The sequence below is a fragment of the Equus asinus genome, chromosome 10 (assembly GCF_041296235.1).
Source record: "Equus asinus isolate D_3611 breed Donkey chromosome 10, EquAss-T2T_v2, whole genome shotgun sequence".
In the NCBI taxonomy this organism is placed as follows: domain Eukaryota; kingdom Metazoa; phylum Chordata; class Mammalia; order Perissodactyla; family Equidae; genus Equus; species Equus asinus.
In genome coordinates, this window is record NC_091799.1 from 54,121,737 (window position 1) to 54,138,105 (window position 16,369).

Consider the following 16,369-nt stretch of genomic DNA (forward strand, 5'->3'; position numbering starts at 1 on the left):
GTCCCCGCACAGGAGCTCGTGGGCAGAGCACGTAAGCAAATGGTGACACAGGATCGCGGCTTCCTCCCGACTCGGGTCCCCAGACCTGCGGGACCTTGAATTCCTCCCTCACGGGAGGCTGTGTCGCCTGCATGTGGCTCAAGCTGGACACATGAGGGTCACAGGTGACCGCTCCCATCCTCATGTCCACACCTGACCCCTAAGCAGGGCCTGTCCCTTGGCCTCAAAACAAGTCTAGGATCCGCTCACTTTCCTCCACAGCCCCGCCCTGGTCCAGGCCCAGCTTCCCCGTCCCAGACCCTGTTGGAGCCCCTCGATAGCCTCCTGCCACCTCCACTCCTGCCCCTGACAGCTCCTGTTCCCCGTGTCAGATGTGGACATGGGTTTAGGGACATAGGCCAGGTCACACTCCTCCCCTGCTCCCACATCCTCTGGCTCTGGCTCCACATTGCTCCTACGGTAACACTGCGCTCCTCCCGGCAGCCCCCGAGGCCTGCATGCTCAGTCCTCCTGGCATCTTCCCCTCAGAGCTGCCTCAGGGCCTTTGCACAAGCTGTGCCTGGGACACTCCTCCATGGCTGGCTCCTTTTCCTTCTCAGCATCTGGGCTGGCTGCAGTGTCACCTCCTCAGAGAGGCCTCCTGGCTGGCGTCATCTCTGCCAGTGTTACCCTGTTCTTTTCCTTCCTTGATTTGAGTGTTTGAAATTAACTTGCTCATTTACTTGTTTTCTGTTTACTTTCTGCCTCCCCCACCAGACTGGGGGCCCCTGAGGGCAGAGATTATTGGTGACCTGGTTCCCACTGGGTCCCCAGGGTTCAGCACAAGGGCAGGCACACAGTAGGTACTCAATCTGTGTCTACTGAGTGAATGAATGGCCAAATGTGAGCACTTGGGCCCCAGTCTGGGGCACCTGGAGAGCATTCCTGGGAAGACATCAGGTGTCTGGGCCACAGGATGGGGCACCTGAGGGTGGCAGTGGGCGTGGAGGGGACAGGGTGGGGAGTCTGCAAGAGTCTCGAGAAGCAAAATGGGTGGAGGAGGGATGGGCAGGGCAGGGCTACACACTGGGTGGCAGCACCTGCTCGTGCCTCAGTCGCCTCTTCTCAGATTCGGGGTCTGGGCTCCAGCGTCAGTCCTGGGCCTGTTCCCGAAGTGTCACGTGGCCTGTGAAGGGGCCGCTCTCAGGGCGACTCCGTCCCTGCCTTGCTGGAACTGTCGTGAGAAGGGGGAGCGTTCGTTCACTGCCCCCCGTGTGAGGCCGTCCTCCTCCGAGAGTGAGCACTGCCGCGCCGGCCCTGTCCCGGGCCCCGTCTGCCCCTCCGATTCTGCTCCGTTTGCACAAAGCGCCCCGTGTAGGTGGGGAAACGGGCCCGGCACTCAGCCTGGTGCTAACACTGTTAGCCCACTGTTGACAGGCACTGTTGGCAGCGCCGCCCCACATCTAACTCGGGTCGGCCCCGGTCTCCTCCCATTTTGCAGTGAGGAAGACTGAGGCTTGAGAAGTGAAATCAGGCGTCTGACTCCTGACTACAGCCAGGGTGATGGCCTTTCCCGTCACACAGACAGGGGACGCGTGTCAGATGCCCCGACTCAGCGTGCTAAACGCGCCCTCTGTGCCAGGCCAGTGCTAGGAGATGCTGGGACCCCGAGGAGCCCCATTGTAGGGAAGACAGAGCCGGACACCGGAGAAACTTCCTGGAGGAGGCGACGCTGGACTTTGCGAGGCAGGAAGGGCATTCCAAGGAGCGGGTGCGGTGGCGTGAGCCGAGCCGGCCGCTGGATGGGTTTTGAGTGCCGCCCTCAGAAGGGGTCAGCGCCATGGGGGAGAGAGGGGCGTAATCGGATTTACCTCGGGAGGGACGCGAGCCGAGTTCCGCAGCCCAACCTCGCGGAGCTGCCGCCCCGCCCCGCCCCGCCCCCCGCCCGCGGCCCTGGCGACGCCCCGCCCCCCGCCCGCGGCCCTGGCGACGCTCCGCCCCCGCCCGCGGCCCTGGAGACGCCCCGCCCCCCGCCCGCGGCCCTGGAGACGCCCCGCCCCCCGCCCGCGCGGGTCGGGTGGCCTAGCTTCCGCGTCGCTCGCCAGGCCCCGCCCCCGCGCGCGCCTGGGCGGGGTTCCCGGCGGCGCCCCGGGCGCGCGTTTCCTCCTCGCCGCGACCCCGGCCCGGCGGCGCCCCCCCCCGCCCCGTTCCGCCGGGCTCCCGGGCCGGTCCCGCTGCGGGGGTTCGCGCCCCGCCGCCGCCGGCTGCGCCCCCGCGCCTCCCGGGCCTCGGGCGGCGGCGGCGGCACAAAGGGAAGCAGGATGTCCGACCCCAGTTACTGGACGGCAGTGGCGGCGCCCGGCCACCGGAGCCGCCTGGCCAAGGGCGCGCTGCTGCAGCGCTCCAAGAGGTAGGGGCCCCGCGCGGGCAGAGGCGCGGCGGCCGGCCAGCAGACACGAGTTGCCAGAAGTGCGTCCCGGCGGCGTGGCGAGGGCCACTGTGCGCGGCGGGAGGGGAAGGGGGAGCGCGCTCTGGGGTCGAGGGATCCCCTGGGGTCCCAGGCACTCTCCTTTTGCCTCTCGTTACCCGGACCGGGGTGTCTGTCTGTCGGAGTCGCAGTCGGGGTGGTGACAGAGGCAGCGGGGAATTGGGACTGAGTCAGGATTCGAACCTGGATCTCTGGGGCTGGACAGACCTGGGGAGGAGCTTTGTGGAAAAACTGAGGCTGTTCTGTCCCCGGGGCCCAGTCAGCGGAAATGTTGGTTCAGAAGCAAATATTTGTTGCAGAAGGCTGACTGCACGTGGGTGTCAGGAGCACAAATCCCGGTGTTTAACCCAGAGCAAAGACTCTTGGAGTCTCAGTTTCCCCTTCTGAAAAGCAGAGAGGCTAAGCAAGGGCTGTGGGCTCTACCGGATCTGGGTTCAAATTCCAGCTCAGCCATGCCAGACTGTGTGACCTCAGGTAGTTTCTTAACCTTTCTGTGCTTGGGTGTCTCATCGGTGCTGGCCTGGAGCATTCCCAGAGGGGAGCACAGGCGAAGGCTGGGTGGTGGGACCAGCTGCTGAAGGGCCTTGAGTGCTCAGTCCAGGGCTTAGACTCTTCTCCCAGATCCTGGGGAGCTAAAAGGGCTCATGGACACCTCAGGAATTGGGTGCCAGAAGCTGGTCTCTGGCTCCTCTTTCTTGTCAGGTTCTCATTTTCTGTTGACCACACCAGTGGTTATTGAATGGCCCTGCAGCTTCTCAGGGTCCTGGGCCTCCTCCAGGCAGGGCCCAGTGAATAGTCTTGGGAAGTGAACAGATCATGCCTGGTCCCCTTTGAGATCTCACATTTCGTCGTTTTCAAGAAGGCCCCTCCTGAAAGCAAGAGAGATGGCCAAGTGTTTTTCCTAAATGCAGCTGGAAGTGGAAAATGATGCAGTGGGTGCAGCCTGGGGCCGAGGAGTCGGGTGCGGGCTGGGAGAGGATGTAGGGCTGGCGGGTGTGTGTAGGGGGTGGGCAGGAAGTTTTGCAGGAACCTGTGGGTTTCACTTTTGCTTCTGTACCTCAGACTAGAGGACAGTCCCTGTGGCTGTTGACATCTGTGGTCTCAGTTTCCCAGGCTGGGAAGTGGGTGCAGCTGGTCTGCCACCTCTGGGCTTGTTGGGATTGGCAAATGGCCGGGATGTCATTCACTGGGAGGCACTGCCTGCCCTCCCACCGTGCGTGCCAGGCTCTGTGAGCCTGGTTGGGAGAAAGATGTCAACATCTGTACCGGGTGCCAGGCCTGAAGCTGAGCGCTGTGTATGGGTTTCGCCGAATCTTCCCAGCACTTCACAAGGGAATCAGGTAGAGAAACCGAGGCTCAGTGAGGCAGCCGCACATGGAGCCGTGGACAACCTCCTCCCTGCCGCCTTGTCGCCTGGGTCGTTAGCTGACCGTACCTCCCACGCCGTGGCCTGCACTGTGCTTTCTGCCTGGGACAGCCTTCCCGGCCCTGTGAGGCCCGCGGTTCTGGCTTCCCTCCCGTAGCTGGTCCCCGTCTCCCGCGGCTGAGCTGCGTTGGCGGCTGGGGCGTGTGGGCTGATGCACTTGTCGAGCAAGCGGAGCTGTTGCTGGGCGACGGCTCTGGGGGGTGGGAGGGGACAATGTGCTCCTAACTTCCCTCTGCCTGGGCCGGGGCCTGGGCCAGGGCGCAGGTGGGAGAAGCTGGGGAAGGGTGGGAGTGGCCTGGGCCAGGGGTCTGGCAGCCTAAAGAGAGCCGGGATCGAGGGAGGAACATGTGTGGGAGGAGTTTGGAACAGGAAGGACGGGACCCAGCTGTCAAGGATGTCGACTTCAGGGTTGTTAAGGGTCAGGCTGGCATTTTAGGGGGATCTTGGGGAGGGAGGTTGCCAAGAGATTGGGTCAGTGGCCCTGGGAAAGGGGCATGGAATGGAGTGGGGGCCTGCCCAAGCCCCATGTGGGCTCGGAAGTCCTCTCCATCCTCTGCGTTATTTGCTGGTGCCCCTGGTAGCAGCCCGCATGGGGACAGGTGTGGGGTTGAGAGGGAGAGCAGAACAGCCTGCAGCCGTGTCAGCGTCCAGCAGGGGGCTGGCAGCGCTTCGTGCCGCCGCTGATGGGAGCAGTAAGAGCAGTGGTCCTAATAACGGGCCTTGAAGACTGGGCCAGGGGCTGGGGACAAGTCCGGGGGAGCAGAGAGGCGGGTCGTGCCAGGTGCTTGGCCCACCCCACAGCCACATATGTGCTCCGGCCTGAGCACGCGGCCCTCTGAGCCCAGGGCCTGGGCCCTCCTGACCTTGTCACTGCCTCCCCCTACAGCTGCCGCAGCGGGAGCCGCAAGAGCCTGGTGGTAGGAACGCCCTCGCCGACCCTTTCCCGGCCCCTGTCGCCTCTGTCGGTCCCCACCGGTGAGCGCTGAAGCAGGCGGGTGGCGTGGCGCCCTGTCTCTGCTCCGCTGACTCAGTTTCCCCTCCACTTCCTCAGCAGGCAGCAGCCCGCTGGAGAGTCCTCGGAACTTCTCGGCTGTATCGGCTGTCAGCTTCCCCTTCGCCCGGAGGTGAGTGGTCGCGGCCTGCACGGTGGCCCGACCTGCCTCCTCACTCGCCTTCTCCCTCCCGGCCCCACCCTGCGTGCTCTCTCCCTCTGGCGCCCACCCCCCGCGCGCCTTCTGTAGCCACATCCCCGGTGGACAGCCAGTCTGTACGTGTCCTTGGGGAGGAGGCGGGGGGCATGGCCTGGGTAAGAGTCACTGGTTCACTAAAAGTCATTAATTCACTTCACAAGAGCTGGTGGAGGATCTGTTATGTGCCGGGCATTTAAATGTCACTTATTCGTTCAACGACATTTATTGAGCACCTGCTGTGTGCCATGCCCTCTGCTGAGGGGTGAGGGGCAGGACGCTGGACTTTGGCCCTTGGGGAGTTCTCTGACTGTGGGGCAGCCAGCGTGTACCTCAGCAGCCGAGGCTCAGAGAGGTCACAACCTTGACGAGGGATGCGCTGGCAGCTGGAGTCAGGGAGGACTTCCTGGAGGAGGCATGGAAGGACGAGAAGGAAACGTGTGGTGGACTTGCTCACGCTGAATCCCTGTTCTTGGCCTTGGAGAAGGTCCTTCCTGTAGTGGGGCCAGAATCAGCCAGCCACAGGGTCCGCCCTTTGTCCCCACACCCTGCGGGCACCATGCCTTCCTTCCAGCTCTTCTGGCTGTCCTCTCCAGGGCCGACGGCAGAAGATGGTCCCTCGCATCCCTCCCGTCTTCTGGCTATGGAACCAACACGCCCAGCTCCACTGTCTCGGTACCCACAGTCCCAAGTTGGTGGGCGGGCACGAGGTGGCAGGGGCGTGTGTTTGTTTTTTCCCAAAGTATCTGATAATTGTCTAGTCAGCACACATCTTGGCTTCTCCCTCTCTGCCCCATTCTGGGCAATGTGGAGGTCCCTGAGAGGACTTAGCCTCAGCCGCAAGGAGCCCCCAGCCTGGGATACACAGATATCTCCAGCCTGTGGGATCAGGACCTGGACAGAGCAGGTCTGCCAAGGGAGCAGGCAGGGAGGGCTTCCTGGAGGAAAGGGCATCAGAGCTGGGGTTTTGAGGAATGCATAGGAGCCAGGCAGGAGAGTGTTACTGTCTGATGACCTGCAGGCAGCCTGGGCATTGAGGGGTGATCCTGGAGTCCTGGCTGTGGCACTAACTGTGGCCCTGACACCCCTCCTGCTAGTCGAGCTCATCCTCCCGGGAGCGCCTCCACCAGCTTCCTTTCCAGCCGACAGCAGATGAACTGTGCTTCCTGTCCAAGCATTTCCGCAGCTCAGAGAGTATGGCTGATGAGGAGGGTGGCCACTGCTCACCCCGCCTGCGCCCCCGCTCCCGCAGCCTCAGGTGGGCCTTGACCTCTGGCCCCAGCCCTTCTGGGTTGCTTTGGGACCCATGCCGGGGCTCCTTCTCCACTCTGTCCCTGACCCTGCCCGAGCCTGTCCTCTGGCCCTTAGCCCTCAGCCCTGGCCCAGCCCCCCTCCCCTGTGCTGGGTTTTACGTCCCATGTCACAAGCCAACCATCCCCCTTTCAGCCCGGGACGTACGACGGGGACCTTCGACAACGAGATCGTCATGATGAATCATGTGTACCGGGAGAGGTTCCCCAAGGTGGGCCGCGCCAGCGCTGGGCTGGCCTTCCTCCCTCCACCTTGCTGTCCCTCTCTGTGGGACAGACGGGCATGCTCTCTCTTCTTGGCTGTGTCCCGCCTCCATCGTTCTGTCCGTTTCTGCCTTTCACTGCCTTTTTGTCTCAGACGCCCCCCCACCGTCTGCGCACGTGGCTCCCTGAGTCCTCCAACCTCCTCGGCCCAGCATCACATCCTGTCTCTCCCCAGCTGTCCCTCCCGCCCCACCTGGGCATGTTGCGCCCCCCGCCCGTCCAGTGACCGCGGGCTGCCTGTCCCCTCCCCCGCCCAGGCCACGGCGCAGATGGAGGGCCGGTTGCAGGACTTCCTCGCAGCCTTCTCACCTGGCGCCCGGCTGGCGCTGGCCGATGGCGTCCTGGGCTTCATCCATCACCAGATCACCGAGCTGGCCCGCGACTGCCTGGCCAAGTCGCGCGAGGCACTCGTCACCTCTCGCTACTTCCTGGAGATGCAGGAGAAGCTGGAGAGGCTGCTGCAGGACGTGCGTGGGGGCTCGGGGCTGGGGGCTCCGGGTAGGCGGGGTGGGGCCTGTGGGTGACGCCCCACCCGCCCGCCCCCAGGCTCACGAGCGCTCGGACAGTGAGGAGGTCGGCTTCATCGTCCAGCTGGTCCGGAAGCTGCTGATCATTATCTCGCGGCCGGCGAGGCTCCTCGAGTGCCTGGTGCGTCTCTTCACACATGGCTGGGTGCAGGGTCGCGGCAGAGCTGAGAGCAGGTCCTCAGTGATTCTGCTGGGATACGAGAGACAGTTCCCATCGTATAGAACTTTCAGAGGGACACAGGGTGCCGCCAGGCTGGGGCAGGCTTCTTGGAGGAGGGACTAGGAGCTGAGACCCAGGGGACAAGTTGGAGCTCCTGGTGAGGGTGCTCCAGGCAGAGGGAATGGCATGTGCAAAGGCCCTGAGGTGGCACCAAGGCCCGGCTGATGTGCCCCTCTGCACCCCCAGGAGTTTGATCCTGAGGAGTTTTACCACCTGCTGGAGGCTGCTGAGGGCCAGGCCCGCGAGGACCAGGGCATCAAGACAGACCTGCCACGGTACATCATCGGGCAGCTAGGCCTGGCAAAGGACCCCTGTGAGGGTGAGCTGGGGCAGGGTGGCGGAAAGAGGAGAACCAGGGAAGGCTGGGTCAGGGCGGCAGAGAGAGGGGACCGAGGGGAGGCCAGGGTGGGGTAAGATTCCAGCCCAGGCACATCCGACTCCAGAGCCGCCATGCTGTCCTCTGCACTCTGCGGCCTGGCCCTCAGCCACCTGCGGGCCATTGTGGGGATGTCCCCAGGATTCTGGGGTCAGCGGCTGGGCGGTCGGGTGCCCTGAGCTGCTAGAGTCTTGGAGCCTCAAACAGCAAGTCGAGATGGGCCAGGATGCCAGGGGACCACCATTAACAGTGGCTTCGCATGGTCCTGCACATTCATAGAGCGCTGTCCCCGTTTCACGTGACATGGCCCAGGAGGTGGACTCAGATGGGACAGGGCAGTGTGGGCGCGGCCGCACAGGTCGGCGCTCCCCCAGACAGCCGGGACAGGGCACCGAGATGCGGCTCTCGGGGAGACGGAGCTTGGGCCTGGCCCCGTCCGGGGGCAGTCGGGGAGGCTGGGAAGAGAGGCCATTCATGCTGGGGCTGGAGGAGCGAGAGGGTGACCAGCAGGAATAGCAAAGGCCCTGAGGGGAGACTGTGCCCGGGGTGTCGGAGCAGCAAGCTGGGCTGTGGCTGGAGTGGCGGGAGGCAGAGGGGCAGCAGGGCCCAGCCACAGTGGCCAGTGTCCACCAAGTGCTGTGTTGACCCTGGGACCAGACTGCCATTGTCCCCATTTAAAGCTGGAGAGACTGAGGCTCCGGGCAGAGGAGCAGGGGTTCAGACCCAGGTGTGCTGAGGCCACACCGCTGGTGGACTGGCCGTGTGGCTGCCACTGTCTTCCTGTCTATTCAGGGAAGATAACGCGGGTGGCACTGTGGGTGGCTCTGGGTGTCAGAGGAAGCAGGAAGGGTCCAGGCAGGTGGCAGCTGAGTCTGTGGGGGCAGATCATCTGTCTGGCACCCTGGGGGAGACCCACTGAGGGTAGAGGGGCTGTATTCGAACCTGGGTCTCCTTCACTCCCGTTCCAGCCGTGCTCCGTGACCACGAGACACTGGCTTCACTGCCACCATCACGGTTCGCTGGCTGTTCTCTTGGGGCCGCCCCTCTGCAAAGCCCTGGGGCCAGAAAATGAGGGGGCTCCTCCCGGCCATGACCTGAGCTGAGGAGGATGTTAGGAGCCAAGACCCAGAGGGCGTGCGTCACAGCTCATGCCATATGCCCGAGGCTCGGAGCCAGCATGGCGGCTGAGCAATCTGGAGCCTGGGCTTCCCACCAGCCCTTCTAGAAGGTTCCTCAGTTATTGCTCAGTCCAGCCTGCTGGGTCTGGCGGAGACCTGGACACAGTAGGGAGTCAGTGACAGCATCACAAGAGCTGGTCAAGGGAGGCCCTGTGTCCCCAGCCCAGGATGGGCCCTGGAGGCCTCTGGAAATCTCTGGGTGATGGAAGGGCAGGGCATGGAGGTCCCATTCAAGGCGCCTCCTGCATCTTGCAGAAATGGTGCCTCTGAGTCACCTTGAGGATGGAGGACAGCCACCTGCGCCTGAGTCCCCAGAGGTGAGTTACTGAGCTTTGGCGCCTCCACCTGTCTTGTTCTTTTCAAGGTAGACCAGGCGGCCATGGGAGTGGCCGGGTTTGCTGAGGGTTTGCACATAGTAGGTGCTTAATAGATGCCTGTGACTTTGGGGAGAAGGTGGAGGCAAGTCAGACTGCCCTGCTGTGGAGCTTGAGTGGGGCAGGGCTGGAGGGGGCACTGGAAAGAGGAGTTGTGTAGGATGTGTGTGAGTTTTCTGGAAGGAAGATGGGGCTTGAGTAAAAGCTCAGAAACTTGGAAGCTGAGTTTGAGAAGTTTAGAGCGAGGAAGTAGCATCAGGCGCCAGGACCGATGGCTGGAACTCGGAGGCGGGAGGAGCCCGGCCCGCTGTGTGGGGGGCAGGATCCTGAGCCCCTCCCGCCCTGCAGAGCCGCGCCCTGGTCGGCCCTTCACGGAGGAAGCCTTGCGAGAGTGACTTCGAGACCATCAAACTCATTAGCAACGGGGCATACGGGTGAGTCCTCGGGTCCCCCACAGACCCATTTCTCAGATGCCGAGGGGATGGCTGAGGCCCCGGCAGCCCCTGAATGTGCGGACAGGGAAATGGAGGCCTGCAGAGGTCAGTGGAGGCGCCCTCCCTGGCTCGCCCACCGCAGGCCCTTCCCTGCCCCGGCCCAGGGTGTCTGGGCTGAGGAAGACCACATGGTGGCGGTAGCGGGCAGCGAGCTGTTGTGGGTCTGCGTGGGGTGGGAGAGGGGCGGCAAAGGGGCTGCTGCGGCCCGGGGTGGCACGCCGCAGCAGGGCAGGCCCCGGGTCAGACAGTCCGTGGGGCAGCAGCGCCTGGGGTCTTCGGCCCGGGGTGCGTCTTGTCTGTGGCCGGGCGACGTTCAGTGCAGTATCACGGCCGCGCGGAGCCGGCGGGATCTAAGGGCTGAGCGCCGGTCTCTGGGGTCGCTGCCAGCGGCCTTTGAGCTGACGGGTCCCAATCTGCTGCAAAGAAACGAGCAGCCGAGGGGCCGGCTGTGCTCGTTGATGTGACACGAGGAAGGGCAGCTTCAACCCATGGGGCTGCTGCTGTGGGAGAGGGCGTCCCGGTGCAGGGCGCAGCACAGGCAAAGGCGGGCAGGGTGGGCGTGGGCCCGGGCTGGGGCTGGTGCCTGCGGGCCTCGTCTCGAGCCTCACAGAGTCCCCCAGGGCTGTCTACCTGGTGCGGCACCGGGACACGCGGCAGCGCTTCGCCATCAAGAAGATCAACAAGCAGAACCTGATGCTGCGCAACCAGATCCAGCAGGTCTTCGTAGAGCGCGACATCCTCACCTTCGCCGAGAACCCCTTTGTGGTCTGCATGTTCTGCTCCTTCGAGACCCGGCGCCACCTGTGCATGGTCATGGAGTACGTGGAAGGTGCGGCCACTGGGCTCAAGTGCCTCCAGCGGCGGGGAGCTCAGCCTCTACCCGGGCAAAAGCCCCTCCTTTGACGCAGCTGGGGTCTGCTCGGTCTTCCATGGGGTCTCAGTCTGCCCTGGGAGACCCACAGTCTGTGGCGGGGTACCCAGCCTTGGGAGGTAGGGGCTGGGGAAGCCCGAAGAGGAGTGTGAGGATGGCACCGTCTGGGACAGGGAAAGGAAGGACATCCTAGACAGGGGTGCTGGTAGGCGGAAGCCTGGAGCTAGAAGTGAGGTCGGAAGGGCCAGGATGGTTGGAGCCCCAGGATCGGGTTTGCAGTTAAGGAAGGAGCCCCACCTTCAGGGAAGGGCAGAGACCGAGGTGCTGCCGCGCGGGGAGAGGGAGCCTACACTGAGAAGGCACCAGCTGTGTCCAGGGAAAGGGCTGCGTTCGCAAAGCTGCCGCCCTGCCCCGTTCCCCACCTGATTCAGGACAGACTGGGGACACTTTGCACCAGGCGAGGGAGGGTGCCTTGGCACTGGGCGTGGCTGTAGAGCCGGCGGCCTCTGTGAGTGTCTGCCCCCCGCAGGTGGCGACTGTGCCACGCTCCTGAAGAACATGGGCCCGCTGCCCGTGGACATGGCCCGCATGTACTTCGCCGAGACGGTGCTGGCGCTCGAATACCTGCACAACTACGGCATTGTCCACCGGGACCTCAAGCCTGACAAGTGAGCGGGCTTGTGGCCTCCGCGGGGCGGGGCCCAGGGGTGGGGCGGGGCCCTGGAGGGCGGGGCCGGGGCGGTGGGGCGGGGTCCAGGGGTGGGGTGGGGCCCTGGAGGGCGGGGCCGGGGCCGCGGGGCGGGGCCCGGGGTGGGGCAGGGCTGGAGCCCCGCCTGTCTGGATGCCGCTGGCGTCATGGGGCACCTGCTGGCAGGACAGCAGGGAGCCTGTGCGTGTTGAGCATCTGGTGTGCACAGGGGAGAGCAGCTACTTAATGGGCGTCTGCTGCGGCAGGGGAAGGTCTGCCAGGCAGAGAGAGAAGGTGCACTTAGGGTGCGCTAACTGCGCGGGGGAGGGACCGAGCGCTCACAGAGCTGCTGCCACCCAAGGGGAGAGAACATGCACTTACGAGGCTGGGGTGTGAAGCAAGGACTGTGCATGTCTTGAGCACCTGCTGTGTGTTAGTGCGGGGAACAAAGGAAGAGAACGTGTTTATTGAGAGCTTTGGGATATTTATTTTGTTCTAGTGTCTAGTGAGCACCTACTGCATGCCAGGTCCTCTGTGGGTAACTGGGAGACACAAGTGTGACTGTGAACAATTTCTTATGCTTTGTAACCTATGTAATAGTCAGAGCACTGGCACCTGCATTTATTGAGCACCTGCTGTGTACAGAGGTAAGGGCTGCCCGTATATTAAGTGCCCCCTGGATACAAGGCAAGAACCACACGTTTCTCAGGGACTTGCCATGCAGCGACGTAAACATGGGTGTTAAGAGCCCTGCCTGTTTTGGGGCCATCTTGTAGTTTGTGAGTAGGTTAGAAAACAAAGCAGAGGCCAGCCTGGTGGTGTAGTGGTTAAAATCACACGCTCCGCTTTGGTCGCCTGGGTTCATGTGTTCAGATCCTGGGCGCAGACCTGCTCCACTCAAGCCATGCTGTGGCGGTGTCCCACACAGAAAATAGAGGAAGACTGGCACAGATGTCAGCTAGGGGTGAATCTTCCTCAGCAAAAGAAAAAAAAGCTAAAGCAAATATGTATTTGGCACTTGCTGTATACCTGGGCCTGTGGTGTACACTCTGAGGACACTCTGTGCTCATCAAGCCTCTGTGGATCATCCTGGAGTGGGGCGGGTCTTCCGAGGGTCTTGGGTCAAACCCCAGGGCAGAACCTGCCCCTCCCAAGCTCCAGGCCCTTGTGCGCAGATGGCACAGGAAGCTGTCTGGCCCTGAAGGGTTGAGGGAGGGATAGGCACACACAGTAGGTGCTCAAGAAACATATTTTTTCCTTTTCACTTTGGAAAATTTCAAATACACCAAAAGTCGAGAGCAGGCGTGTTAGTCCGGTAGGGCTCCGTGACGAGGTGCTGTGGACTGTGGGCTCACACAGCTCTGGAGGCCAGAGGCCCAAGGCCAAGGTGTCAGCAGGGCCACACTGCCCCCAAGGTGCCGGGGAAGGACGTCTCCAGGCCCCTCTCCCTGCTTGGGGTGCTTCCTCGGCTGTGGCAGCGTGGCCCTCGTCCTCACGTGGCCTTCTCCCTGCGTGCCCATCCATGTCCAGGCTGCCGCTTGGCGTGAGGACAGCAGTCCTATCGGATGAGGGCCCGCTGTCTCCAGTCTGACCTCTGCCGGTCACCTCGGCAAGACCCTGTCTCCGCTCAGGTCGGATCCGCGGTTCCTGGGATGGGAACCTGAACGTGTGAGTGTGGGCTGCTCAGGCCAGCCTGACAGAAGGGCACCGTGCCCCGTGCCACACTCAGACTCCACAGCTCCCAGCGCTCGGCCAGGCCGGCTTCCTCCCTGTCCCCGTTGTCCCTACAGCTGGAGGATTTGAAGTAAATCCCAGGCATTTCATTTGTAAGAAAGAAAAAAAGGTTTTTTTATGAGGAAGATTAGCCCTGAGCTAACATCTGCCAGTCCTCCTCTTTTTGCTGAGGAAGACTGGCCCTGAGCTAACATCCATGCCTATCTTCCTCTACTTTATGCATGGGATGCCTGCCACAGCATGATGTGCCAAGTGGAGCCATGTCCGCACCCGGGATCCGAACCGGAGGACTCTGGGCCGCCAAATTGGAATGTGCACACTTAACCACTGCGCCACCAGGCCGGCCCCAGAAAAAAATTTTTGAATAGCAGATATAGTCAGCATTCAAGAAATGAATGTTTTCTTCAACTGCTGGTATATGCAGTGGTTCTTCAAGAAACATCCCTTATTTTTGCAAAACAGAGGGTGTGTATAATAGGTGTACAGAATTGTTTCTTTATTGAGTCGAGGTACACAGTAGGTACCAAATAAATGGCTCATCAGACAACTTGGATGTACACAGTGAGCTCTCCAGAAACTTATTTTTCAGTGGCAGGTGTACCCATTAGTGCAAATATGGCTTTATACAGACGGTGCAGATGCTTCTATCGCTTAACAAGACGTGTGTCTGCTGAAGCTCATGGGGAACCATGAGCGGCAGCGTCTGTGGTCGGCGGGCGAGTTTAAAAGATGCGTGCACCCGTGAGGTACACAGAAACATTTCTGTACATAGCAGGTGCTCCACACATTTTATTTTTCAACAACGGAAGTAAACAATAGGTGCTCTCAAAGTATTTAATTTGTCAAAATAGTGGAGGCGTGTGCAAAAATATCCTGGAGACCCCCCAGCAGGTGTTCAGGAGATGTTAAACACACAGTGGGGAGATGCCGTGATTTCAGGAAATTTATTTTTACATGGTGGAGTATACAGTAGGTGCTTCCTAGCAACACCAGATGCACCCAGTAGGTGCACAAAGATGTTTGCCAAATGTGCAGTGCTGCCCAAGCCCCTTTGGTTCTTTCTGTAATGGGCCGTGCACAGGAAGGGCTCTCTGCTACCCTGGGCGGGGCCTCCAGTGAGCAAGTTCTGGGGCAGCAGGAGGGGCCCAGCGCCTCAGGTCCCCCGCCCTGAGCGCACCCCCGCCTGCCCACAGCCTGCTCATCACCTCGCTCGGCCACATCAAGCTGACCGACTTCGGCCTGTCCAAGATCGGGCTCATGAGCATGGCCACCAACCTCTATGAGGGCCACATCGAGAAGGACACAAGGGAATTCGTGGACAAGCAGGTGTGTGGACGGGCGGGGCTTGGGGCCACCTCCCGCCATCTGGAGCCTGACCCTGGGCCTGGGGAGACTTTGCAGCAAAAACTGGAAACTAAACTACCCCTCACAATTCTCACCCTGCCTTCCCTGGCTGGGAGCTGTGCTCAGTTTCCCTCTGCCTCTGCCCAGGTGTGCGGGACGCCTGAGTACATCGCCCCTGAGGTCATCTTCCGCCAGGGCTACGGGAAGCCGGTGGACTGGTGGGCCATGGGTGTCGTCCTCTATGAATTCCTGGTGGGCTGCGTGCCTTTCTTTGGAGATACCCCCGAGGAACTCTTTGGCCAGGTGGTCAGTGGTGCGTTCCCCCTCGTGGCCCCGGGCTCGAGTCTCGACCCCCCTGGGCTCTGGGCAGCCATCTCCCTCCCTGTGCTAGGGAGGGACAGCGCCACATGTGGATCGGGCACCTGCCATGTGCCTGGCCCCAGCCAGCACTGAGGACGTGGCCAAGGGCAAGACGGCCAGTGAGGAAGATAAATAAGCAAATTAGAGAACAGTCAGAGGCCAAGATGCCCCGGAGGAAAAGGAGCAGGAAGAGGCAGGGGCCGGGCGACCAGACGCCTGAAGGAGCGAGAGGGAGCCACAGAGGTAGAAGTGGGGAGGCGCTCTGGGCAGAGGGCACAGCCAGAGCCAAGGCTGTGAGGGAGGACGGGGCCTGGTGTGCTGAAGGAGCAGAGGTGGCTGATGGCTTGGAGCACAGGCGTGAGGGGAGGTAGCGGGAGGTGCTAGGAAGGGCTGTCCCTGCCCCCTCACTCCTTCCCCTCGTTTTAGATGAGATCATGTGGCCAGAGGGGGATGAGGCCCTTCCAGCTGATGCCCAGGACCTTATCACCAGGCTGCTCCGCCAGAGCCCACTGGACCGACTGGGCACTGGTATGTAGGTGTAGGTGTGGGTGGGGCCCAGGTGGGTGGGATGGGGGCTGAGCTAAACAAAAGTCCTACTTGGGAGGCTGCATGGAAGAGGGGGACTTAGAGTTGGGGTTTTGAAGGATGCATAGGAGTTCGCCAGGAATTAGCACAAGACCTTGAAGGAATAGCAGGTAGCTGAGTCTGGTGCAGACAGGGGCCACTGAGGCTGAGCAAGTATATGAGCCTGCAAGGGTACTAGGGACTATGTCCTAAGGTCCTCAAAGGCCCAGCGTAGTGGATCCTACTGTCCCAGTTTTCCTAGCTACCTAGAGAATGATTAAGGGACAGTTTGAGGCTCCTGCAGCCACCCCTTATGCAGCCACTGTGGGTCCCGTTCATAATGAAGCTTGGCCAGGGGAGGGGACTAGGTGGGCTGAGCCTGGGGAGCAGGACACTCTCACGCCATTGCCATTGGCGCCGCTCCCTGGAGTAGAGGCGTGTGGGGAGGCCAGGAGGGACGCCTTCTGAGGCTCGGGCTTTCCCGAGCTGGAGGGGCCTCCAGATCCAGGGGGGTGGAGCGGGCCCGGGCCAGCCCCAGCGTGGCTCCTCCCCGGCCCTGCCCGGTGCGAGTTTCCCGGCCGGTCCACGGGTCTCAGTGGGCATGTCCGCAGGTGGCGCCCATGAGGTGAAGCTGCACCCCTTCTTCCGGGCGCTCGACTGGGCGGGCCTGCTGCGACACAAAGCCGAGTTCGTGCCGCAGCTGGAAGCCGAGGACGACACCAGCTACTTCGACAGTGAGCAGGCTCTGGCGGGCGGGCTCTGCGGTGGCAGGGGCCTGCCTGGGAGCCTCCGACCCACAGGGCGTCTGCCCGCGGCCCCCGGTGGCATTTCCTGGGCATCTGGGTTTGTTAGGCCACACCCTCCGGTTGCCTGAGGGGAAACCAAGGCGCTGAGTGTGGCAGACCCTTCCCTGGGGCCCGCAGCAGGCTCAGTCTTCTGAGTGGCTGGCCCTGAGCAGGCACGGAGCCCTGTCTGTCACACAGGA

General features: G+C 62.3%; 1 protein-coding gene across 11 annotated transcripts in view; it reads left to right on the top strand.

Moving 5' to 3' along the window:
- MAST3 (microtubule associated serine/threonine kinase 3) overlaps nt 1–16,369 on the top strand; it is a 35,470-nt gene that overhangs the window by 10,729 nt on the left and 8,372 nt on the right. For 5 of the 11 annotated variants that reach the window (XM_070519462.1, XM_070519456.1, XM_070519459.1 and 2 more), the window contains 16 exons: nt 4,780–4,868; nt 4,945–5,017; nt 5,677–5,755; nt 6,178–6,338; nt 6,527–6,602; nt 6,912–7,121; nt 7,201–7,302; nt 7,588–7,720; nt 9,211–9,272; nt 9,678–9,763; nt 10,444–10,652; nt 11,224–11,362; nt 14,310–14,442; nt 14,608–14,773; nt 15,247–15,348; nt 15,996–16,118. In XM_070519462.1, coding sequence (XP_070375563.1) covers nt 4,780–4,868; nt 4,945–5,017; nt 5,677–5,755; nt 6,178–6,338; nt 6,527–6,602; nt 6,912–7,121; nt 7,201–7,302; nt 7,588–7,720; nt 9,211–9,272; nt 9,678–9,763; nt 10,444–10,652; nt 11,224–11,362; nt 14,310–14,442; nt 14,608–14,773; nt 15,247–15,348; nt 15,996–16,118 — 1,943 coding nt within the window. Of the gene's footprint in view, nt 1–2,096; nt 2,390–4,779; nt 4,869–4,944; nt 5,018–5,676; nt 5,756–6,177; nt 6,339–6,526; nt 6,603–6,911; nt 7,122–7,200; nt 7,303–7,587; nt 7,721–9,210; nt 9,273–9,677; nt 9,764–10,443; nt 10,653–11,223; nt 11,363–14,309; nt 14,443–14,607; nt 14,774–15,246; nt 15,349–15,995; nt 16,119–16,369 lie in introns of those variants that run through there. The other 6 variants (XM_070519463.1, XM_070519457.1, XM_044773678.2 and 3 more) reach the window with 3 other exon arrangements.